The sequence below is a fragment of the Parasteatoda tepidariorum genome, chromosome 3 (assembly GCF_982258835.1).
Source record: "Parasteatoda tepidariorum strain Cologne lab strain chromosome 3, Ptep-v5.0, whole genome shotgun sequence".
Lineage (NCBI taxonomy): Eukaryota > Metazoa > Arthropoda > Arachnida > Araneae > Theridiidae > Parasteatoda > Parasteatoda tepidariorum.
In genome coordinates, this window is record NC_141757.1 from 77911449 (window position 1) to 77932345 (window position 20897).

General features: G+C 27.8%; 1 protein-coding gene across 2 annotated transcripts; it reads right to left on the reverse strand.

Annotated features, from left to right (window-relative positions):
* Window positions 1–382: 382 nt before the first annotated feature.
* On the reverse strand, window positions 383–12827 carry LOC107438991 (uncharacterized). Of its 2 annotated transcripts, none has more exons than XM_016051428.5 (3): window positions 12300–12827; window positions 5456–5584; window positions 383–3629 (listed from the first exon to the last, which is right to left on the reverse strand). In XM_016051428.5, the coding sequence occupies exons 1-3, from the start codon at window positions 12306–12308 to the stop codon at window positions 1212–1214; spliced, it is 2556 nt and encodes an 851-aa protein (XP_015906914.3). In that variant the 5' UTR covers window positions 12309–12827; the 3' UTR covers window positions 383–1211. The 2 variants fall into 2 exon arrangements, with proteins under 2 accessions (XP_015906914.3, XP_071037867.2); XM_071181766.2 differs by having other exon boundaries at window positions 12618–12741.
* Between the last annotated feature and the right edge of the window lie 8070 nt (window positions 12828–20897).

The window sequence follows — 20897 nt, forward strand, 5'->3', positions numbered from 1 at the left end:
AGAAATTGAGACCAGTAAAAGCCAATTATTCGAATCAATTGGCTTTTACTGGTCAGCCAATTATTCAACAATCGAATGAACTAGTTTTGATATTTTTAATTTCACTTTCTCTCACAGTATATTCGTCAAATATCAGCTAAATTTCTGTTTTATCATCGCTAAAATTTTAATTTGCAAGCCCATACATTTTTTTACTTGATTTTTGACAATTATTTTAAACTAGCTGAATGCCCGTTCCTCAAAAAAATAGTCATATAGTCAAGAAGGAAAGTTAAGTAATTTTTTTAATGTAGTTACGGTATAGAGTACAATTTTAAAACTCTTAGCTCAAAAGAATAGCCAGTTGCTCTTTAATGCTCGTTCAAGTAATGCAAAATAAAAGTTTTATTGCTTTCTTTATTATAAATAGTCTGAGGCATATAAAAATAATAATAAAATACAAAAAATTACATTTGTACAAAACATATATAGATCTGCTGTAAAATCTATAAAAATATATTAGGAACATTAAAGAATATAGTAATGTGCATTAAAAGTTTACATATAACAATAAGAAATTAAAAATTAACATCACATATCAATAAAATACAAAAATAAATAATATACTACGTACAATATTATATCCTGACTTTACACAAAATTAATTCTTTGATAAAAATTGTTACTCAGAATATAATTTTTATTTTGAATGCTTCAACTATTATTAACACATACACAAAATGCTTTTATTCACTTTTTCATTAGCAATGAGACAAATCATTCTGATTGGATTACTGTTCATTGGTCAAATGAAATAACTTAAGCTACATCGACAATTATTTACACGGCTTAAAAATATTAAATAATTATCACAACGTGGACTAAATGGATTAACTATAGACTAAATAAACTAACTACATTTAAACACTTTTGTACTGCTGTTCTCATATAAAGAAAAAAAACTTTGACAGCATATTTGTATTAGACATAACTAATTAAAAATAATTAAATCGTGAGAATATTTTAAAAGTTTTCTTTATTTTTAATTATTTATAAAAACGAAATGTGAAATTGTTTTATACATGTAATTAGAATCATTTGACCTGGATTGCGGTGTCTGTATATTATTCAACGATAACAAAAACAATGAACTCTCTGAAAATATAAAACGCAATTTTTATTTACTTGAAAATTAAAAAAGTTCTTTTGTAATCACTATTAGTTAAATTATTCTATGTCAGTACTGGTGGCTTTGGTGGAATGACTATACTTCTAGGAGGAGCCGGCCTAGGAATAGCAAACTTCCATGGGAAAGAAGTGATACCAGTCGGCGGTACGTACCGATGCAAGTGCAAAGGTACATTTTCAGGTTTAACCGTAACACCCCTCGAATCATACAGCTTGCTAGGTGGCTCGTGAATTTTATAAATTCTACTATCAAGTTTATCTGAGTCATTTTCCACGGAATCATTAGATTTGGTGTGAGGAAGGTTTGAAAAATATGATTCCCTTTGGAGAGAGGTTTTTTCATATTCTTCATTGATGACATCATCTAATTGTTTTTTCCAATCAGATGAATTGTTTTGAATAGAACTGTCATGCCCCTTTACTTGTTCCTTAAGTTCTTCGTGATTTTCTATTTCATCAAATACAACAAATTTTGAGTCATTTATGGGCAGCGTTTGTTCATGATCATTATAAAATGGAACAGAAGGTGGACCAAAAAGATGTAATAATTCTTCAGCATTTGGAGCGAAAAGCATACTGGAAATTGGATCATGTGTGGTCACTTGAGAACTTGTGGTGGTTTCAGAATTGCTCTCTTCTGCTGTATATAATGCAATTTCATCAACACTGTCGTGGCCTTCTTGTTCATTGGTAGGGTAGGTATTCTTCTTGAAATTCGAACTTATGTTTTCATGTCCTTTTGGTTCGTTAAAATTATAAGTATTTTCGTTGGAAAAGGAGCCATCATGATCTTTTGGTCCATTAAAAGTATAAATATTCTCGTTAGAATAAGAGCCGGCATTTTCATTGTCTTTTTGACCATTAGAAAGATTAGTTTTGTTATCAGAGTACGAATCGGAATTTTCACGATTTAAAACAGGCACAAAAGAATCCGGAGTTTTCTCAAGTGATACCTTTTCTTGCTTTGGAGCTATTGTGAATCCTAATTCATTCAGCTTCTTCAAAAATTCCAAAATAGGGTTTTGAGAGATTTCAGGACTATTGAATTTTGTCAAGAGTATTAGATTCCTCTGATTTTTTAGAACATTATATCGGTTTAAATTAACGTAAGAAGCTTCAGCTGTTGAATCATTCAGCAATTCATTCAGAAAATTTTTGTTCGAGGATGTTTGTAAGGGCACATAATTCACAGTCATTGGAGGACTCCAACCACCGTGCACTAAAGAACCTATCTGAGGACTATACATAAAATTATTGTAAATAAGAGGCCTTTTAAGAGATGTAGTTACAGCTAAGTCATCCGTTAAATACTTGGATTTTAATAAATCTTTCAATGAACTGTGTTTCTCAGAACAAGAAGGTCTGTGATCGTCTGGATTACTTTCTTTTTTATTCAAGTTGTTGATGTAAGTGAAACTAGGAGGGAAAAGGAAAGGCCTCAAAGATTGAGTCAATGGAACTATCTCATCATTACTTACAGCTAATTTTAGCAGTTTCTGTGCAAGAATTGCTTCAATTTGGCCTTGTCTCAGGGAAATGTCATTTTCTGTAACTACATTGTCTTTAGCATATTGTTGTTGAGGAACGTTCATTTGCCTTTCACTCGCATTGACATACTCAAAAGTGCGAGAAAATAAATAAGGAGGTTTGCACAAAACAGCGCTGGAAACTTTGTTGCAATCAGGGAGATTCTTATGAACCTTTATGATAGGTTTGTAGAGCAAAGGATTGAAAACCCCAGACGGTGTTTCAGATGTCTCGGTATTAAACACATTGTTCTGCCTGAGGTGTTTCATCAGTTTTAAACTATTATATGGTATCTGATAATGATTTTCATCGCCATTTTCAACCATGTCTAGGGGACTTTCATAAGCATCGTATGGATGATTATTTTGATTAACTCTTGTCTGATAATCAGAACCTATGTTTTTAGAAGTTTCAATTGGAAAATAAGGTTTATTCATATCACTATAGAACGGGAAAGCTGCTGATGGTACTTCTTGGACGTTCGTGATACCGAATAAATTTGAGTTTGCTTTTTTGCGACTCAATGGTACGTTATCTATTGTTGAATCACTTGACAAGCTTGGTCTCCTCATTTTAACTGGTGTGTAAAGGTCATAACGAGAAGGTTTTACTTCGGACTCTAGGTGGTCAGGAACATTTTGTATGTGATACTCTCCGTGCAGTGATGAACCATGAAGAGCAGTTGTTATTGGACGGTTTAAACGGTTAATTCTTACATTTGCTGGATTCTGGACACCGATTCCTCGCTCGTTAGAAGATATTTGAGCTCTAAATCCTTTACCATCAGCAATATATTGAACAATACGGATAGATCCATTTGGATCTTTAAGTCCATAGCTACCTTTCACTACTCCAGTGGAGTCTCTTTCTTCTTTTCTAAAATGTGCAGATTCGTCCTTTTCATTTAGTATGAGATATTTGAAACCATCGGAATCCTGAAAGAAAATAATGTTTCAAAAACATGCGTAATGAATGCAAATTAAACTCAGAAGTTTTGCTGTAAGAGATAATTAAATCCTTTATTTGTACGTTATGAAATTATAAGTTTACTGTAACTAAAAAATTAGCTGCGGCAAATGAACTGTTAAGGCACTGAACTGCCATTATGAGGAACTGGTATACTATATCCAGTGACGGCTTGCAGCTCACCCAGATTTAGATCGATCGATACCAGCTTGTCTGGGAAGTAAAGGCGGCCTATGCACAGTGCTGACCACATTGCCACAATAATGCCGTTGGTCACGAAATTAATCCACTGACCCACAATGGGCTTTTGCGGGAACGTTTTACTTTGTGGCTAAAATATGTTATAAGTATGTATATATATCTAGTTATATATAGTTCTGTTATAATTACATTTATTAAAATATATGTAGTTCGAAGGGTTTACTTTAAATAGAATAAAAATTTTAATAGAATAAAAAAAATTTTCTCTGAATAAATATATATTTTTAGAGTTTTGACTTTCACACACAAACCATAGACCCTTTTTGGAAAATATATCTAGTTCCAGGAGAGAAGGCAGAATTTTTTCTCCCCTTAATTTTACATTTTGCATATTTTACCATATCTCTGTAACAATTTAAGCATATAAAAGTAATCGTTGAACACAATTATAAACTTCGTTTATTTAAATGTAATTTCAGTTATATTTTTTATTTTATTTAATAAAGATCGAAAAGACATTCAATTTTAAGATATACGAATTCTTACATTATTTTGAACTGGAATTTTAAATGTCAAAATTCAATATTTTTGAATAGTTTCTGAAAAATTAAACTTTAAAAATTCATACTTATCAATTTTAATTTTTCGATTTGTCAATTAAAACTACACGTAAGAAGGTGCAGCAGGTCGCATACAATTTTTTAATCAATATTAGATATATGAGACTAGATCTGCCAGAGCACCGTCAGAGACAAACATTGTTACAACAAAAATACTTCATTAATATTTTGGCTGTAACAAGAGTGAACAAAAATGTTTATTCCATACGTAACTGATGCTATTTTCTCACCAATAACTAAACCAATGGATATTTGCTGTAAACGTCAACGGCATAACAAATCATACCTCTGGGGGTACTGATCCAGGAGTTTCCTTGTCTTCTGGATTGGTACAAAATTACAAGGCTACGGAGTTGAACATTAGTAGTAGTAAACCAGAAATCTGGGTCGGCTGTTCAACGACGGCTATAAATATAAAATATAAACGTAATTGAGGCCGGGGTAGCCTGGTTGGTAGGGCACTGGGCCCATGTCCAATAGTTCGTGGGTTCGATCCCCACCGGCCGAAGACTTCCCGTGTAGTAAACGGTGACTGATGCACGTTAAATCTGTCGAGTTGCAAAGCTCTCCATGTTCCCATAACAAATCAATACCTCTGGGGGTACTGATTCAGGAGTTTCCTTGTCTTCTGGATTGGTTCAAAATTACAAGGCTACGGAGTTGAACATTGGTAGTGGTAAACCCAAAATTGGGTCGGCTGTTAAACGACGAATAAAAATAAAATGTATACGTAATTGAAATTATTTTATTACTCATAGCAGGAGTCATAAAATGGTTATATCATTTAAAGTTATCATTCCAAAAGTAGTCATAAGTAGGAAAAATCAAAAGTAGGAAGCCGAAGTCCTCTTTGTTTTGTAACTCTCGTTTTTTTTTTTTTTTTTTTTTTTTTTTAGCATTTTAAAAACAATGCTTTTCTGATACTCCTCTATAAAAAGTAAAAGAAAATGAAGAAACACATAAAAAGAACGTACTGGTATTGAGGGGAAAAGATCTTCATCTCTACTTGTCCTTGACTCTTGAAAATGTTCGCCATTGCCTATTACAACTGAATTCTTTAGCAGTTCTAGAAAAGCTAAAAAGACGAATAGGAAGACATTTGCCTGAAAATTAAAATGATATCATAAATAACAATAAACTAAATACTTTAAACATGATATGTAAATAAATGAAAATATGTATAGTATCAAATAATTGAGTAAATGATATTCGCAAATCCAATGCTTAGCTAGATTCATGAGAAAAATAATGTGCTTGTCTACGTTTTAATAAAACTGATTGCATTACTAAAGCTAGCCAGCTAATTCGTTTCAATTTAAACGCTTCCCTATGTTCCAGCCTAAGCTCTATTGAAAATTTAAGCTTTTATGGCTAGTGCTAAAAACTTAATTTGATAAAATCTGTTTGTTAGTAAAACGATTATAAATTCTGCTGATTGTGGTCAGGAAACACTGAAAATAGGCTTTCTCATCAAAAACGGAGTTGCGGTAGAGATTTGCTTACTTTAGCTACTCCAAAAGCGGCGAAAATCTACTTTCACAGATGTGAAAGCTAGTTGATAAAAACACAGTAAAAATGTTTTAGCGGTAGATGTGTGTGCTGACTGCATGAAGTATGTGTTGAGTAAAAGCAAGCCTAAAACAATGCTTTGCTTTGCTTGGTTGTTTACTTAAGTTTTGTAATTAAATGTTTTTTTTTCTTTCCCTGAAAAAATTAAAAATTAAACTAGACTCTTTCCGACACAGGAAACTTCAGAGTTATGTGAGACATCACATTAGCAACTGAGTCCATAACACTAAGGAATACTTTTTTCCCCTATTGTCTGAGATTTTTTTGTAGATATTAGATATATTCCGATAGCTGATTTCAAGTCTGCAAAAACTATCCACAGTTTTGTTTTGTTTTGTTTTTATGAGAAATGTACAAGTTTAAAAATGTTATATATAAATGTGATCATATAAATGTTTCGACAAACTTCACAAGCGATAAAATGTCTAAGTGGCCGGATCACGCTATTGGTCGAAAATGACATCACTACTTGTGTGAAGGGAGATGGAGATGTTATGTATTGACTGGCGTTGACGCGATTAAGGAAAATCGCTGAAAAATTGACCTTTAAACAAGCTAGTTTTTTTCTTTATTTCTATTTAATAACTTATAATTCATTTTATTGTATCACGATACATAACTACATTATTTTTCAAACATGTTTTTTCAGCCTAATATTTCAAAAATTTAAATTTAAATAAAAGAAATGTGTGTTCAATGGAAAACAATAATACAATGCCACTTTGCCATGCCATGCCATACAATGCCATGTTTTTTTCCTTTATTTCTATTTAATAATTTATTATTCATTTTATTACAGTTTCAAAATATATAACTACATTATTTTTCGAACCTGTTTTTTCAGCCTAATATTTTAAAATTTTTAATTTAAATAAAAGAAATGTGTGTTCAATAGAAAACAATAATAAAATGCTTCACTGAATTTTAAAAAAGCACTGATGGGAAGAAAAATGACAACAATACTACTGGAGTTAAGTCTTTTTAAGACGTGAGAGGTAATAAATGCTTAGACTGTAGACAGTATTTTGTTTTGCTTCTTTTACAAATGTAATAAAGTATAATGCATACGACTAAATAAATACTTTTTTTAATTATTTAAATTGTTTAAAATAAAAAATACCCTTTGTAATTCGTGCAATTTTGTGATAATTTCTATTAAAGTCGAAGTCTTGAAAATAAAATTCAATACTAATATTACGTAAACATTTACAAGAATGAAATAAATCCAGAGAACACGTAAAAACGAAACTCCAGTCGATACATACCATCTCCCTCCCTTCAAGTATAGTCATATCATTTTCGACCAATAGTATGATCCGGTCACTTTTAAATTTAATCTCTCGTCAAACTTCTGGGGCAGTTAGGACAAATCATCAGGATTAAAATTGCATTGGAATATGGTCACACGCCGTTTCTTATTACAAACTGGTTCTTTGTGTGCTTTTGAATATAGTTCATAATAGAGAAGTGTCCCTAGCCGCGCACGACGACATTTTCGGGCATAAATTCTTCTGCCGTTTTAATCCTTTTAATGTGCTCTAACTTACCCAGAAGTTTGTAGCAACATTTACGCGACCCTCAGTTACGAATAACATTTTTAAACTTCTATATTTCGACAAGAAATAGGCTAAAAATTTCATTTAAAAAAAATTCCGTCTCCTTAGGAGCAAAATTAAATTCAGCTTTGAAATCTCCACACCTAAATTTGGCAAGATCAAGTATTTGAGTAAATCAACAAAAAAATTTGTTTTTCAGTGTAATCTATATATAGAAATATACTTCTGCTCTGTGAGGCACAGAAAACAGTTGTTGCTGAACAAACAAAGAAAATTTTTAGAAGTGTTACGTACACTTCGTACGTACGTAACACTTCTACGTACGAACTTTTAGATAGTACGTAACACTTCTTAATGAAGGATCTGGAAGAAGAATCTTTTATTTTTCTCATTCACATCTGCCCAGTCTTGAGAATTAGCGCCTAATTTTGAGTGCTCAAAACCTGTCGACTTTTATAAACATTTTCAATTGTTTATTTATTTTATTTTATTTTATTTTATTTTATTTTATTTTATTTTATTTTATTTTATTTTATTTTATTTTATTCTATTTATTCATTTATTTACTTTGATGTAAATGAAGTTTAGATTATCAAGTAAATCTGAAAGTAATTCACTTAAGATATTTTTTCCCATTAACTCGTTTCATACGAGTCCTACTAAATCTTAAATTTCTTAGCCTTGAATTTACAATCACTTATGAAACGTATGATAAACGAAGTGGGACTTTTAACATGTGGTTAAAACGAAAAATCTGGCAGAATTCAATTTTTTTTTTTTTTTTTTTTTTTTTGTGCATGGCTCCGAAAATATGTATTCTTATTTTTTTATCATTTAATCGAAATACGTTGATAATAGCTACATTTTTACAGTTCTATTTCTTAAAAGTACAATCTATTTTAGTATTACTCTGTAATACTACTTAAAGCGAGATAAGTTCAATATATATAATACGCTCGAATTCGATATATTGAACTTATTTCGTTTGCGATATCATTTGCTTAAAGCATTACTGTTGTTATAATTTAAATTTCTCTATTCATTCAGCATTGTTGCGTTAAAAATGAATAATAATTAAATACTAATTATGCAATTAAATATGCGCAAAATGTGTAAAAGAAATAAATCAAATTTTTAAAAAAATTTGAACTACAACATTATTTAGTTATTTATTTGCTTTTATTTTTGTTTTTGTTTATTACTTTATACAAAGAACGATTACGTTTCCAAAAATGAAAATGTGGTTTCACGCGATTGCAAAAAATAAATAAATTTATTAATTGAGATGCTTTAAATTTTGTTCAGTTTTTTATTTTAATATAGGGCGAATATGATAAGCGTATGTATGATAAGTGTATATATATAATTAGTGCACTAGATTTTAAAATAATAAGCGTAAAAGATAATTTAAAGACAATTTAAAGTAATTACAGTGAAAAAGTATCAAATTAAATGTTGTTAAAAGAAACTAAAATTTAAGAAAAAAATTTTTTTTTTAATTTTTGATATTTGGGAATTATTTATCTGATTTATTTCAAATTTTGCATTTCCAAAAATTGCCTCATTTAAAGAAATGTTGAAGTAATTTTAAACTAAACGAAGCAAAAAATTTCGATTTGCGTAATTAGTCCCAGAAAATTTTAACAATTTTAAAAATAACATCCGGAAATCCAATTTTTCAACTTCTCTCCAGACTGAACTATGTGACAAAATTTTCTAACCTCTCTATTCTTAGGTGCAAAAATCCGAATCTATTAAGGAAAAAAATATGTGTTTATTCGTCATATTTTTATTCTTCCATTTGGATCTTAAATAAAATGGGTGAAAAACGTAGTTCCGTTATAACAAATGGTAAACAATGGTATACAAATGGTAAACATATTTTTTTTATTTTCTAATATCCTATATTATTAATCTCAAGATATTTTTTCATTTAGCTCAACCATATTTTTCATCATTTAAAAATTTAAAAGAAATACTTGCAATGTTCAAATTCCCAGAATTGTATTTTGAAATACTGTATAATTCTTAATTCATGCACATTATTTTTCTACTTTGCGAACGCAACAGGTTAGTGTGATTAAAAGAGGAAGAAAGCAAAACTAAAACTCGTTAAATACATGACAAATAATGAAAAATATTTCAAATAAATTGTCTATTTTGTTCCTTTTCTGGGCTAATATATAGCATATCGAAAATAATTAAGAAAAAACAGAAGCAATTATTTTTTTTAAAAAAAGTACGCAACATGAACACTAAATGCGTTGATTTATTAATGATGGTAAGTTATTCAACGGCAAATCATATTTATTATATATCATCAAATACCCCACCATTGTGCATCAGTTTTTTTTTTCTCTTACTTCTTGATGCATTTAAGAAAAGTATTTGTTAAACGAATTTTTTTGCTCTAATTTTTTTATCATTATTTAACATTTAACTTTTGAACAAAATAAATACGCTAAATATTTAAACATTTGTTATAAAATGAAAATTTATGTTCAGTTTGTAATAGCATTGTAAAATTGAAAATAAACACGTGCATGCTGAAAACTTATTTTTAAACTGAAGACAATTCAGAAAAGTATTTACAAATACTAATATGCAACATAAAACTGGTGTAAAACCAAATAATTTAAACTCAAACTCTCACTAATCTGCTTAACATCATTAGTATTTCGGATTATATTTTGGATCAAAAACCAATTAAGTCACGTAAAGTTTATCAAGCAATTTTTCTACCCTTCTCATTTATAATTAAATGAACAGTATTTTTCAAAATTTTAATAATGATGAGCTTGAGCAAGTCTTCGTTCACAATAATCGATAATTGCCAAAAATTACAAAACTTTATTCAATTAAACTTATTTATCCGGGGGTTCAACCTGTTTCACAGATAAATAATCTACAAATCTGAAGCTCCAAGCGTATTTTGCTAGTTTCCTTAGATTCTAATATTTATTGGTAAAACTACCATTACACTCGCTCCAATTTTTTGAAATATTTAGAAATTTTTATTTTTCTTAACAAATTAATAACTATGGAAGCAACATATTGTGTCATGCTGATAGTTTTTAAAATTTTTAGGGTAAGTTTTTAAACGTTTATAGAAATTTCAGAAAATGTAAATAGAACCTAATCTTTTTTTTAAAAAAAAATATAAGTATTGTATGATTTATAATAACTAAGCAAGTATGACTAATCTGCAAATATGACATTTTGAAAGAGTAGAATTGCTTAAAGGTAAAATAGTTGTACCATAATTGATGAGAAAAATTAAGAACTTACAACATAAATTCGAAATTATAAGAAGTAAACTATTTGCATTTTTTAAATCATAAAATTAAAACAAAGTAACATATTTCCTTGCAAGATTTAGCTATAGGCTGATTTTATGAAAAGCAGCAAATTAATCAGGTTTTATGTAGCATAATTTTTATTACAGAATATTGTGTGTTTTTAAATAGTACAAGGGCTATTTTTAGCCAACGACAAAACACAATTAAAGTTTTTTACAACTGGTCTAAATTTCACATACATAAAAAAAAAGAATTCAGAAAAAAAATTTGCCAAATTGACTTATATCTGTATTATAGGTATATTTCCTTTAACTTGTGTAATAGTCTATCCTACAAATAATTTGACGGATGTTCTTTAAAAATGCATAACTAAAATATGTAGTGTTGAATAGATTTAACGGTAATACAGTAAGCGAGTTGCACTTTTAAAGAGGTAGAAAATTTATAGGGTATCAAATTCTTAATTTTTTTTAACACGAAAATTACTAAATTAAAAACACCTAAAAGACTAGCAAAAATTAATTTTTTATTTGAAAATATTTTGAAACTAAGGTTTTAAGAATGCAAAGAGTTTTCATTCAAAATTCTATAAATTATTTAAAAATAATTGCTTCGTCAAAAATCATTCGTTTCAGGAACAATCATGACAACACTCAAATCGGGTAATTTTGATTATACTGTAAGACAAAATGTAATAAAAAATTTTTAAAAAAAACATATATTTATGTTAAAAATGATAACAAGAAATGAAACAAAACAACTCAAAATTATAAAAATACGTGCAAACTTTATAAAAAAATATATGTGTCTTACTAATTGTAACATACCTTTGATACGCCTCAATTAAAGTCTGATATTTTAATGATTTCTCCATTGTAATAAAGTATGAAGTTTCATTAGTTTATTGCGTCAAAGTATTTTAAAGGAATTTTGTTTTTAGAATAATTAAAATGCATGCCATTTGGCATTATAAAAATGCAATCGTATTGCATTTCCATGAAGTTATAAGTGGAGAAAAAAAAAATTAAAATTATAAACAATAGTCGTTTATTCAAACCTAATTAACCCGATAAGAACAAAAATTGAGTTAAAGAAATTATTTATGAACTCTCTTTAAATTATTGTATTTAGATTAAAAAATTATATGATAGAATCTTACAATAAACCGAAAACTTTCTAAAGATTTTTTTTTCTTAATTAAAAGTTTGAATAAAAAAAGAGATATTAGAAAATCTAAGTCGGTGTTCGTTGATAATAATGTAATAAATCGAACCATTATAACATTTATGTTATGCTTTAAAATACTTATAATAGAGTATATAACACTATTCATTATAATTAATTTTTGAAATACAAATATTCAATAACAATAGAATTATTTAAACATCATTTACCTGAGACATGGCAAATTTTCAACAAGAAATCAGTAGCAATGTTATGCTGAAACGTACAACGTTTCTTTAGTTCAATTCTTATAAATCTGCTTTGCCTTTTTATTTATATGCACAAGAATTATTTTTATCCACCAGCATTGCTATTATAAAAGATTTTATAAACACCGTTTCTATGTTTGTAAAGCTATCTCTTCCCACAATCAGTCACACCCATAATACAACTGTCAACAATGACAAAAAGAAAAGCAAGTTTCTTCAAAGAGAAAAGTAGCTTTTTGTCGGAAATAACAGATACATCCCCTTTTAAGAAGTGTTTACCTTTTTGTTTATATGGAACCGCTTCCACTAGCCGATCAGACAAACCTACAAAAATCCCGAATGCAAAAAATAAAATCAAAGCTTGTTCTATTTATACTTTGCGTCCTCGCCAAGGCTGTTCTTCGTATTGCAAAAAAGTAAAAAAATATCAAAGAAGGCGTGCATTTTAAGCTTGTAGGGCCAGCGACCAGAAGATGGACCATGTGGTACAAAACCGTGAATGGGGAGGGGTGCACGAAAAAAAAAAACAATCAAAAGTCAAAATTGGCCAGGTAGGGCGGAGAATAAGGGAAAGGCAAGGGGGGTGTCCAAAGATAAGCGGCAAAAAAATACCCGGACATAATTCCAAGCTGAGTTCTGCCCACTGCTTCGGGCAAGCGAGTAGTACCGGGTTCGCTGACTTACTTCTTGTACTTAGGTTAGGGTGGGGGATCACCTGTTGATTTCATTGAATCGGTCAAGATGATTAATTTATGGATCTATAAAAAGGGATAGCGATAAATTTCGTCACCCTTGAATTCTTTAACCCTTTTTGCACGCAGTGAGTTTGTTTTTGAAAGGTTAGAGAACGAGATGCAGATACATCCTCAGTAATATTCATGAAGCTGATCAAACTTTATCAAAATCTTATCACGATGTTATTTTAAATAAATAATGACTGTGAATTTAGATTGACGAAGCTAGGAAGCTTAAAACACTCGAAAAAAGATTACCACGATTTAATATCGCAGTACAAGTACATTTACTAAAATTACGATAAAATTTGTTAATGCCGAACTTAGTCAAGTCTAAATATATCGGAGTAAATAAACAATATTTTTCAAGAACCTGGTTTTAAGCTAACCTAAACCATTGGGATAAGTCCCTCACACATTTAAAACATTAAAATATTTAAGCTTTCTATGGGAAAAAATCTATTTAAATTGAGATTCAAAGTCTATTAAAATAGCACTTTTCAATAGTTTGTTCCTCTTAATAAGCATATTTTAATTATTATTTCTTTCATTTTTCGTATGCCCTAATCCCCCCGATTGATAATAAGGCTTTCCAAGCGAAAATATGAAAAACACATAATACTAAATTAACGCACAACTACATTATTCAACTAAATTAACGCACTGTTTTAATTTTAATAAGTCTATGCTGAATTTTACCAAGTAAAAATTTGACGAAGTAAACATTTAACAATCAATATTTTAATTAAAATATAAAATTTATTGTCCGGACAGCAATTTTAAATCTAAATAATTTTAAGTTTCTAACGAGTAACAATAGGCTGTTACAGCATTATTGTCTTGACAGCTAATAAAATATATTTTGTAATTTATTTTCTTTTATTTTCAATTTTTACACAATATTGCCTAATCTAATGTATACAAAGCATCTTCATAAAACCAGTAGGTCTTTATGAGAACATATTGACGTTGAATTGTCAATATATTCTTTGTATGTTTATTTAATTGTCTGATAAAGACTTTCTTTCTCTACGGATTAGATCTTACAAATAGTATACTGCACTACAAAGCAACGAAAAAATTGAGAATTTTTTACTGTTATCAAATAAAATATATATTCATTTCATATAACATACGCATAAAAATCACAATAATTTTAATAACACAATGACAAAGCTATGAATATAAAATAGATACAAAATCACACAGGAATAATAAATTTTTTGAAAAATAAATATTCATTAAATTACACGGTTAGTATGTGATATATATTGTCTTGCAGTTTGTTTTCGTATTTATTTTAGCAACTTTCATTTAAGGTGTACCGTAATATCCGTCGAACTTTTTTTGTGCATATTTTTAGAATCTTAACCAAATATGATGTTAAGAATTAAGTACACATTATGATTTCCTTAGAAATATTTAAGTTAAAAAGAAAAGTCAAAATATATTGAATCTTTATCGAGAATAAAGGCGAGATTTAAATATCAAATCGTATTATTTGTCTGTGGAATTTCCCAATGATCACCCTTATTCTCCTCTCAGCTTCCTCACGCAATCAAACTGATTTTTACATTTTTAACATGCCTTTTATTCTCACTTAAATAGTTTGTCTCAACTTCCTCAGTAGTGACCAATTAGATATAAATAGCATATTTGCTTTAAATATTGATTTTTCTATTACAGATAAAATTTCACCTGTTTTTGGAAATTAACTAAACTGTTTATATCCAGACGGAATACACGGTTACGAATATTAAATTTCTTTCTTCTAATCCCTTACAAAACATTGATAGTTGATGAAGAAAAAAAAAACTACCAAATTTATAGCGGTATGCTTATAAATATTCTAATAATGTACTTTACTTATTAAAATATATACCAATATTGAATACTAAATATACCTTTTGTAATTTGTTTAAATTTGGAAACTAGTACTCTCTAATTGAAATTACAAATTGATCAAACGATCAATTAGTAATTTCAATTAGAGAGTATGTGGTTGACTAAACCATATACTCTCTAATTGAAATTACTAATTGATCGTTTGATACCATATGGTTGACTAAAATAAATTACTCTTTTTATATTTCCCACGCTAAGTAGTAATGACCTTTATCAAAATCCAAACTGAAAATCTCGATCCTTTAAATGTATTATTCTCATACATTAAGGAATTCAATGCACGTACGCATTGTAGGTGGGAAACAAAACCGAAATGTTGGCATGGGTCCGGCCAATGTAACAGGTGATGATGATAGAAGCTGCAGAGAAAACTGTCTCTGATGTTATAAGAGGGTGGGGCATTCATAAAAACCAGAAGGGAGAAGAACGATCTTGGCACGCGGCAGACGCGCGCCCTACCTTGTTAAATTTAGGTGGGATGGGGCTTGACCCCCCGGGGCTTTAGAAGAAAATGATCAGCCAAAAGAAAACAAAAAGCGGATACAAATGCTCAGGGAGCGTTTGAAAATTGCGATCGCATCCCATCTTCCTGTTGGTAATGAGCAGTGTTTACGAAAACACAAATGGTTGTGCATTAACTTATAACTGTAAAATTCAAATAAAATGTAATTTTTTTTATTTACCTGTTACGAAAAAAATTTTACTTCAGAAAATTTTATAACGTTCAAATATTACTTTAATTTGTCGATTTTGTTTACGTACTATATTTTATATCACAATACAATGTAATCGAATCATCTTATTTCGCTAAATGTAAGAGGGAAAAAATATGTTTATTATTTATTACTTTTTCTTTTTTTTTTTACATTTGCATTAATGCATTACTTATGAAAATTTGCAATTTTATTCATTTTACGAAAACTTATTTTTTATATCAATATGATTCATATTATAATATAAAATATTAATATCAGTTATGCATCTCGATTTAAAATTTTAAAGAACAACTTAGCCAGCACCAAAGAAAATAAATCTATAATCGAATAAAGAAAATAAATGTACTTTTTTATTATATTTAAAAATTACGTTTCCAAATATTCGTACGTTTTCAAATATGCGCTTTTGTTTTTTAATTTGATAATGATTAAAAGCTCTTAAAATACGATCATTTTTCCATCATATTAATCTATTAAAGTATAATATCTAAAATGAGAAAATTTATATTAAATACACCAAAAATTAATTACAAAAAAATTTCTACAGAAATAATATCTATTATTTATATTAAATATGCTTTTTATACTTTGTATAAGTGTAATTTTTTAACTTTTACGTAATTACTAAGGGTGAAAATTCGGTAAATCCATGCATTACATTGGAAAGTCATATTGCATCATAGCTTTTTACCAAAATTCAAATTCTCAAGTAAAGGAAGAAGTAACTAAAGCTTCCTAGCCTTATTTTTTTTAAATAAAACTTTGCTTGATTGTAACTTTTTACCTAGAATTATTTCTTTTTTTTTTATTTCTTTTTTTTTTTTTTTTTTAAGAATGGATGAAGACAAGTAAAGTCACTCTTGGTAAGTAACAATCTAAAAAGAACTAATCAGATCAAACTAAAAATCTAATAAGATCTAGTTTTACCAAATGAAATCATCACGTGATTGATTCTTCAAATTTTCATCTTGTAATGAACTTTTTTTTAAAAAAACAGGCAAATTCCTTGCTAAATTTACAGACATTTCAGGCATGCAAAAACAAGCATTTTCAGAAAACAACATGTTGATACATTTATTTATCTTTATATTAAAGAAGTAAATCAGGTTGAAACGAGATTTTGCATTCCTTTCAATATGTAAATACTAAGATTGCTGATAAAATGAAGTAACGGAATGGATGAAGAAGGATGCAAAATCTCTCTAAACTACTAACATATTCTGCACGTGTTAAGTAAGACAATCTCTCAATCTGAAAAATAATTCATCTTTACACTAGAAGAATCAATTTCATAAAATGAAAATAAAATGCATTTTTTCTAAATTTAAACACTGAAAAGATAATTTTTATTTTTACTAACAATCGATAGGCTTTAAGCTTAGAAAATTGTCTAAAACTGAATTATAAAGAAATAGGTTTTATCGTTTTTGCTTTTTTTATAACACCATTTTATTAGAAATTTTCAACCCAAATCATTTTCAATTTTTTCCCCTACATTGTTTTCCTGTTAAAAATGTGTATCCTGGTGGAAAATTGTGTTCAAAATTCACAAATTTATTCAAATAGATCTAATTAATAGACACATAACTTTTGAAACATAAATAATTTTCGTAAATATCTTACGAACAGTACTAAAATAGATCTAACAGTTTCCTTTGCACGTCAGTCATTAAACGAACCTGTCAGAAAGATCCGATCTAAGGTGGAGTCTCCTTAGATTTAAAAATGAATCCACGATTCTTTATACTGTAAGGTTCTAAGTCAGTTATATATCTAAATATGTCCAAAACCCGAAATTCGTGAGCTATTTCATTATTTCCTCATAATGACACGTTTCAACGGAAGAATAAAAATACGAAAATAGAGATGCTGACTTTATATATACATATTTTTATTGTATAACAATTCATCTGTCAAGATTTGCTGTAGGAGTAACGGAAAATGTAAACACGCGCTAAAAAGATGGGGATATTTCTTACTTAAGACAAGCATATTTTTTTAAAAAAAGCTTTAATCTGATAATTTATTTTTATACGAAATAGAATATGATATTTATTTTGACTTCTTTTCTTCTCCTTTCGAGAGCATTACAAAATGAAGGAAAAGATTACTCTCAAAATATGTCAAAATCATATCAGGTTCCTTTTATTTCTATTTTAACATAAAATTATTATGGAAAAATTCTGTTTTTAAAATTTATTCATTATTTTAAAAAGACTTAAAAAAGGGGAAAAAATTCCAAATCAGAATTATAAAAATGTGAGAAATTCTGCAAGCAAGTAGGAATTTACTTTGTTGAAATTACTTTTTTTTCCTTCTTTTTACCTCTAGATTCTTGAATTCTTGAAAAAATTTTGAATACATTTTAATCGTTAAATTTATTCAGCAGTTTATATGGTACGTTAACTCAGTACTCAATCCAAAAGTTATTAAGATGCTCTCAATTTTATGTTAAGCAATTACATCATAATTACTATTTTAACAAAAAGTAGGAGAAAGATTTATTTTATTTTATTTAAAAAAATTTCTTAGCTTAGTTTAAAATAATACACATAATTTTTTAACAAATATTTTTCAGAAAACGTGATAAATTTACAGCTTGAATTATTATTATTTTTTATTTTTCTAAGAATTTTGATAATCATACAGTAGCACACTGTAATTATTTTTAATAGCTTTTGTGAGTTTTTATTTTTACTTTTTATTTTTATCAGCTTTGGGTCGATTGAGTTTCAATGACAAATTCTTGTTGTAATTCATTAAACTACTAATTCAAAGAAGGAAAAGAATAACGTAATGAAACTATTATTTTAAGCATAACTTAAGTTTTCTTAAACTAAATTTCAACTTTATCACAGTTGATTTTTAAAGAATAATAACTGATAATTATTTCAACTACGCATTTCGTATAGTAAACAAAGAATTTGAATTACTTGGCTCATACCATAATTAAGTTTTACCTATTCACACCAGATTGTTTATATTAACTATCCTGCAAGATTCTCAATGGACTTAAGGGTTTTTAATATTTTAAATAATAATTTTAACTGTAATTTTAATTAAAATTATTTGATTTAATGATAATTATCTGAAAATTTTTATCTTATTCAAAAACTTTGTTTACAAATACGATTTTTAATGTTGTTGTTTTTTTTAAAAAACCTTATTTAAACAGGAATGTTGTGCTCAATTTTACAAAATATGTCCGGACATCCCTTTTTTACGGCAGTAATAGTAAATATTAAAATTAAGTAATACTTAATTCTTTTTCTTAAGGTTCGGATTCTTTTTTTTTTTCTTTCCTAATTTAAAATCTTCTGAATCAAAAAGTCACCACCATTGGTAACTTTGAGATATCTAATTTATTGCAATTAATTGCACTGAAACTAATTTATTACAAGCTAATGTATTACACTGAAACATTATTTTAGCGCACAACAAACCTTCTATAAGTAATATCAAATATTGTAGTCAAAATATTTTTAACTTTTTTAAAAATTTTCTATAGTTAATTTTTTAAAGTTTTTCTCGGTACGAAAGAAAAAAATCCAAAATAAAATTTTGAAGTTTTTTTTTTTTACATATAAGTAGTTGTAAGGAGCAATTTATATTAAAATCGGTTATAATTAAATGTAAAAAAAGTATTAACGAACTATTTTTATTAACTTTGAAAGAATTATGCTAAATTAATAATTATTATAAATTTATTTTTCTGGAAGACCTTATAGCGAATTATAATTTAATAATATGATTTCATTTTAGTTTCTTTGAATTAATTATAGATTCTTGCAATTATAGATTCGCGCAATTATAGTTTTCCATTCAGAAGAAAAAACAGGATTAAATCAACATGTATATTACTTTTAAAATAAATGTTTTTAGAATTATTGATATTTCCGAAATATACTGAGTTTATTATTGTTTTTAATTTTAATTCCTTATTTATGCAGTCGTAAATCTGTAGACTTGTATGATAAATCAGCTCAATAGTTATAGAAATAAATATCACAAATTGCAGACAAACAACAAGCGGGGGTCACAACGAGTGTTGTGAAGGATTAAAAAAATAATAAAAATTATTTAAACCCGATACTAAAAAGGTTTTTTTGGAGAGCGATTTTTAATTCCTAAATTTAAAAGTCTTCTAAATATGGAAGTTTCAACAGGTTTTTAAACATTGATTTTTAAGTTCAAAATTAATATTTTATTTTTTAAGATTGTTTTGAATGAGATTAGCATCTTAATGTTTCTTTTTTTTCACCCATAAAAATTTTATTCATAAATTTTGCTCTAATCATTTTATATTAATTCTTATAACAATATTAAAGCTAATTTAAGATTCATAAGAAAACAATTTTTTTATTGTTAGTTGATTTTTTCCCAATTATCTTACATGTTTATACAAATGAATACCATTAAACATGAACGAAATATTCACCATAAATTCAAAACTTTTATTTAGACAAAACAGAATTCTTAAGTTGAACTGGAAATTTATTTTAATAAAACTTAAAATATAACAAAGTTTAAAGTAATTTAAATCCAGTATCTTCTTAATTTTTTTTTTTAAATTACGCCTTTATGACTAATTTATTGAAAATTACCAAACATTTCTAATTTTTCTAATACTCCTAAAATGCCTAGCTAATTTTTTCGAGTTGTTGAGTCTATTATCCTATTTTTCTCGACTTCTCTAACTTTTTTCGTTCTTTTTTCTCCTTTTTTTTAATTTTTAGTAGCATTGAAAAAATGCTTTTATCTAAAAAGGGAAGAAAATTTATGTTTGCTATTTGGCTCTGATATTTTTCATCAATAAAACAATCTTTAAAAATACAATAATATCTAGCAATTTCGCATTAATTTGTAAAAAGTAAGATTTTTATGGTTTTAAAATAATTTTTTCTATTTTCTTTATTTAAATTACTCCTTATGACTATATTTCACAATTTTCCTGACAATTTGCTAACATCGTTAATATTTTCTTTTTCCTCCTTTTTTTTTATTTATTTTTTATTTTTGTTGTGGTATGAAAGTATCGAAACGTGTACAATACATAAAAAAATTTTCGAGAGGGGGATTAATTTTTGTGTCTTTTCACTGTTATATAATTTTACTATTTTGTGAGCTTCATCAATTAAAATTGCTCTAAATTATCATATCAATAATCATATCTTTCAAAATTAGGCTAAGCAATTTATAAAATT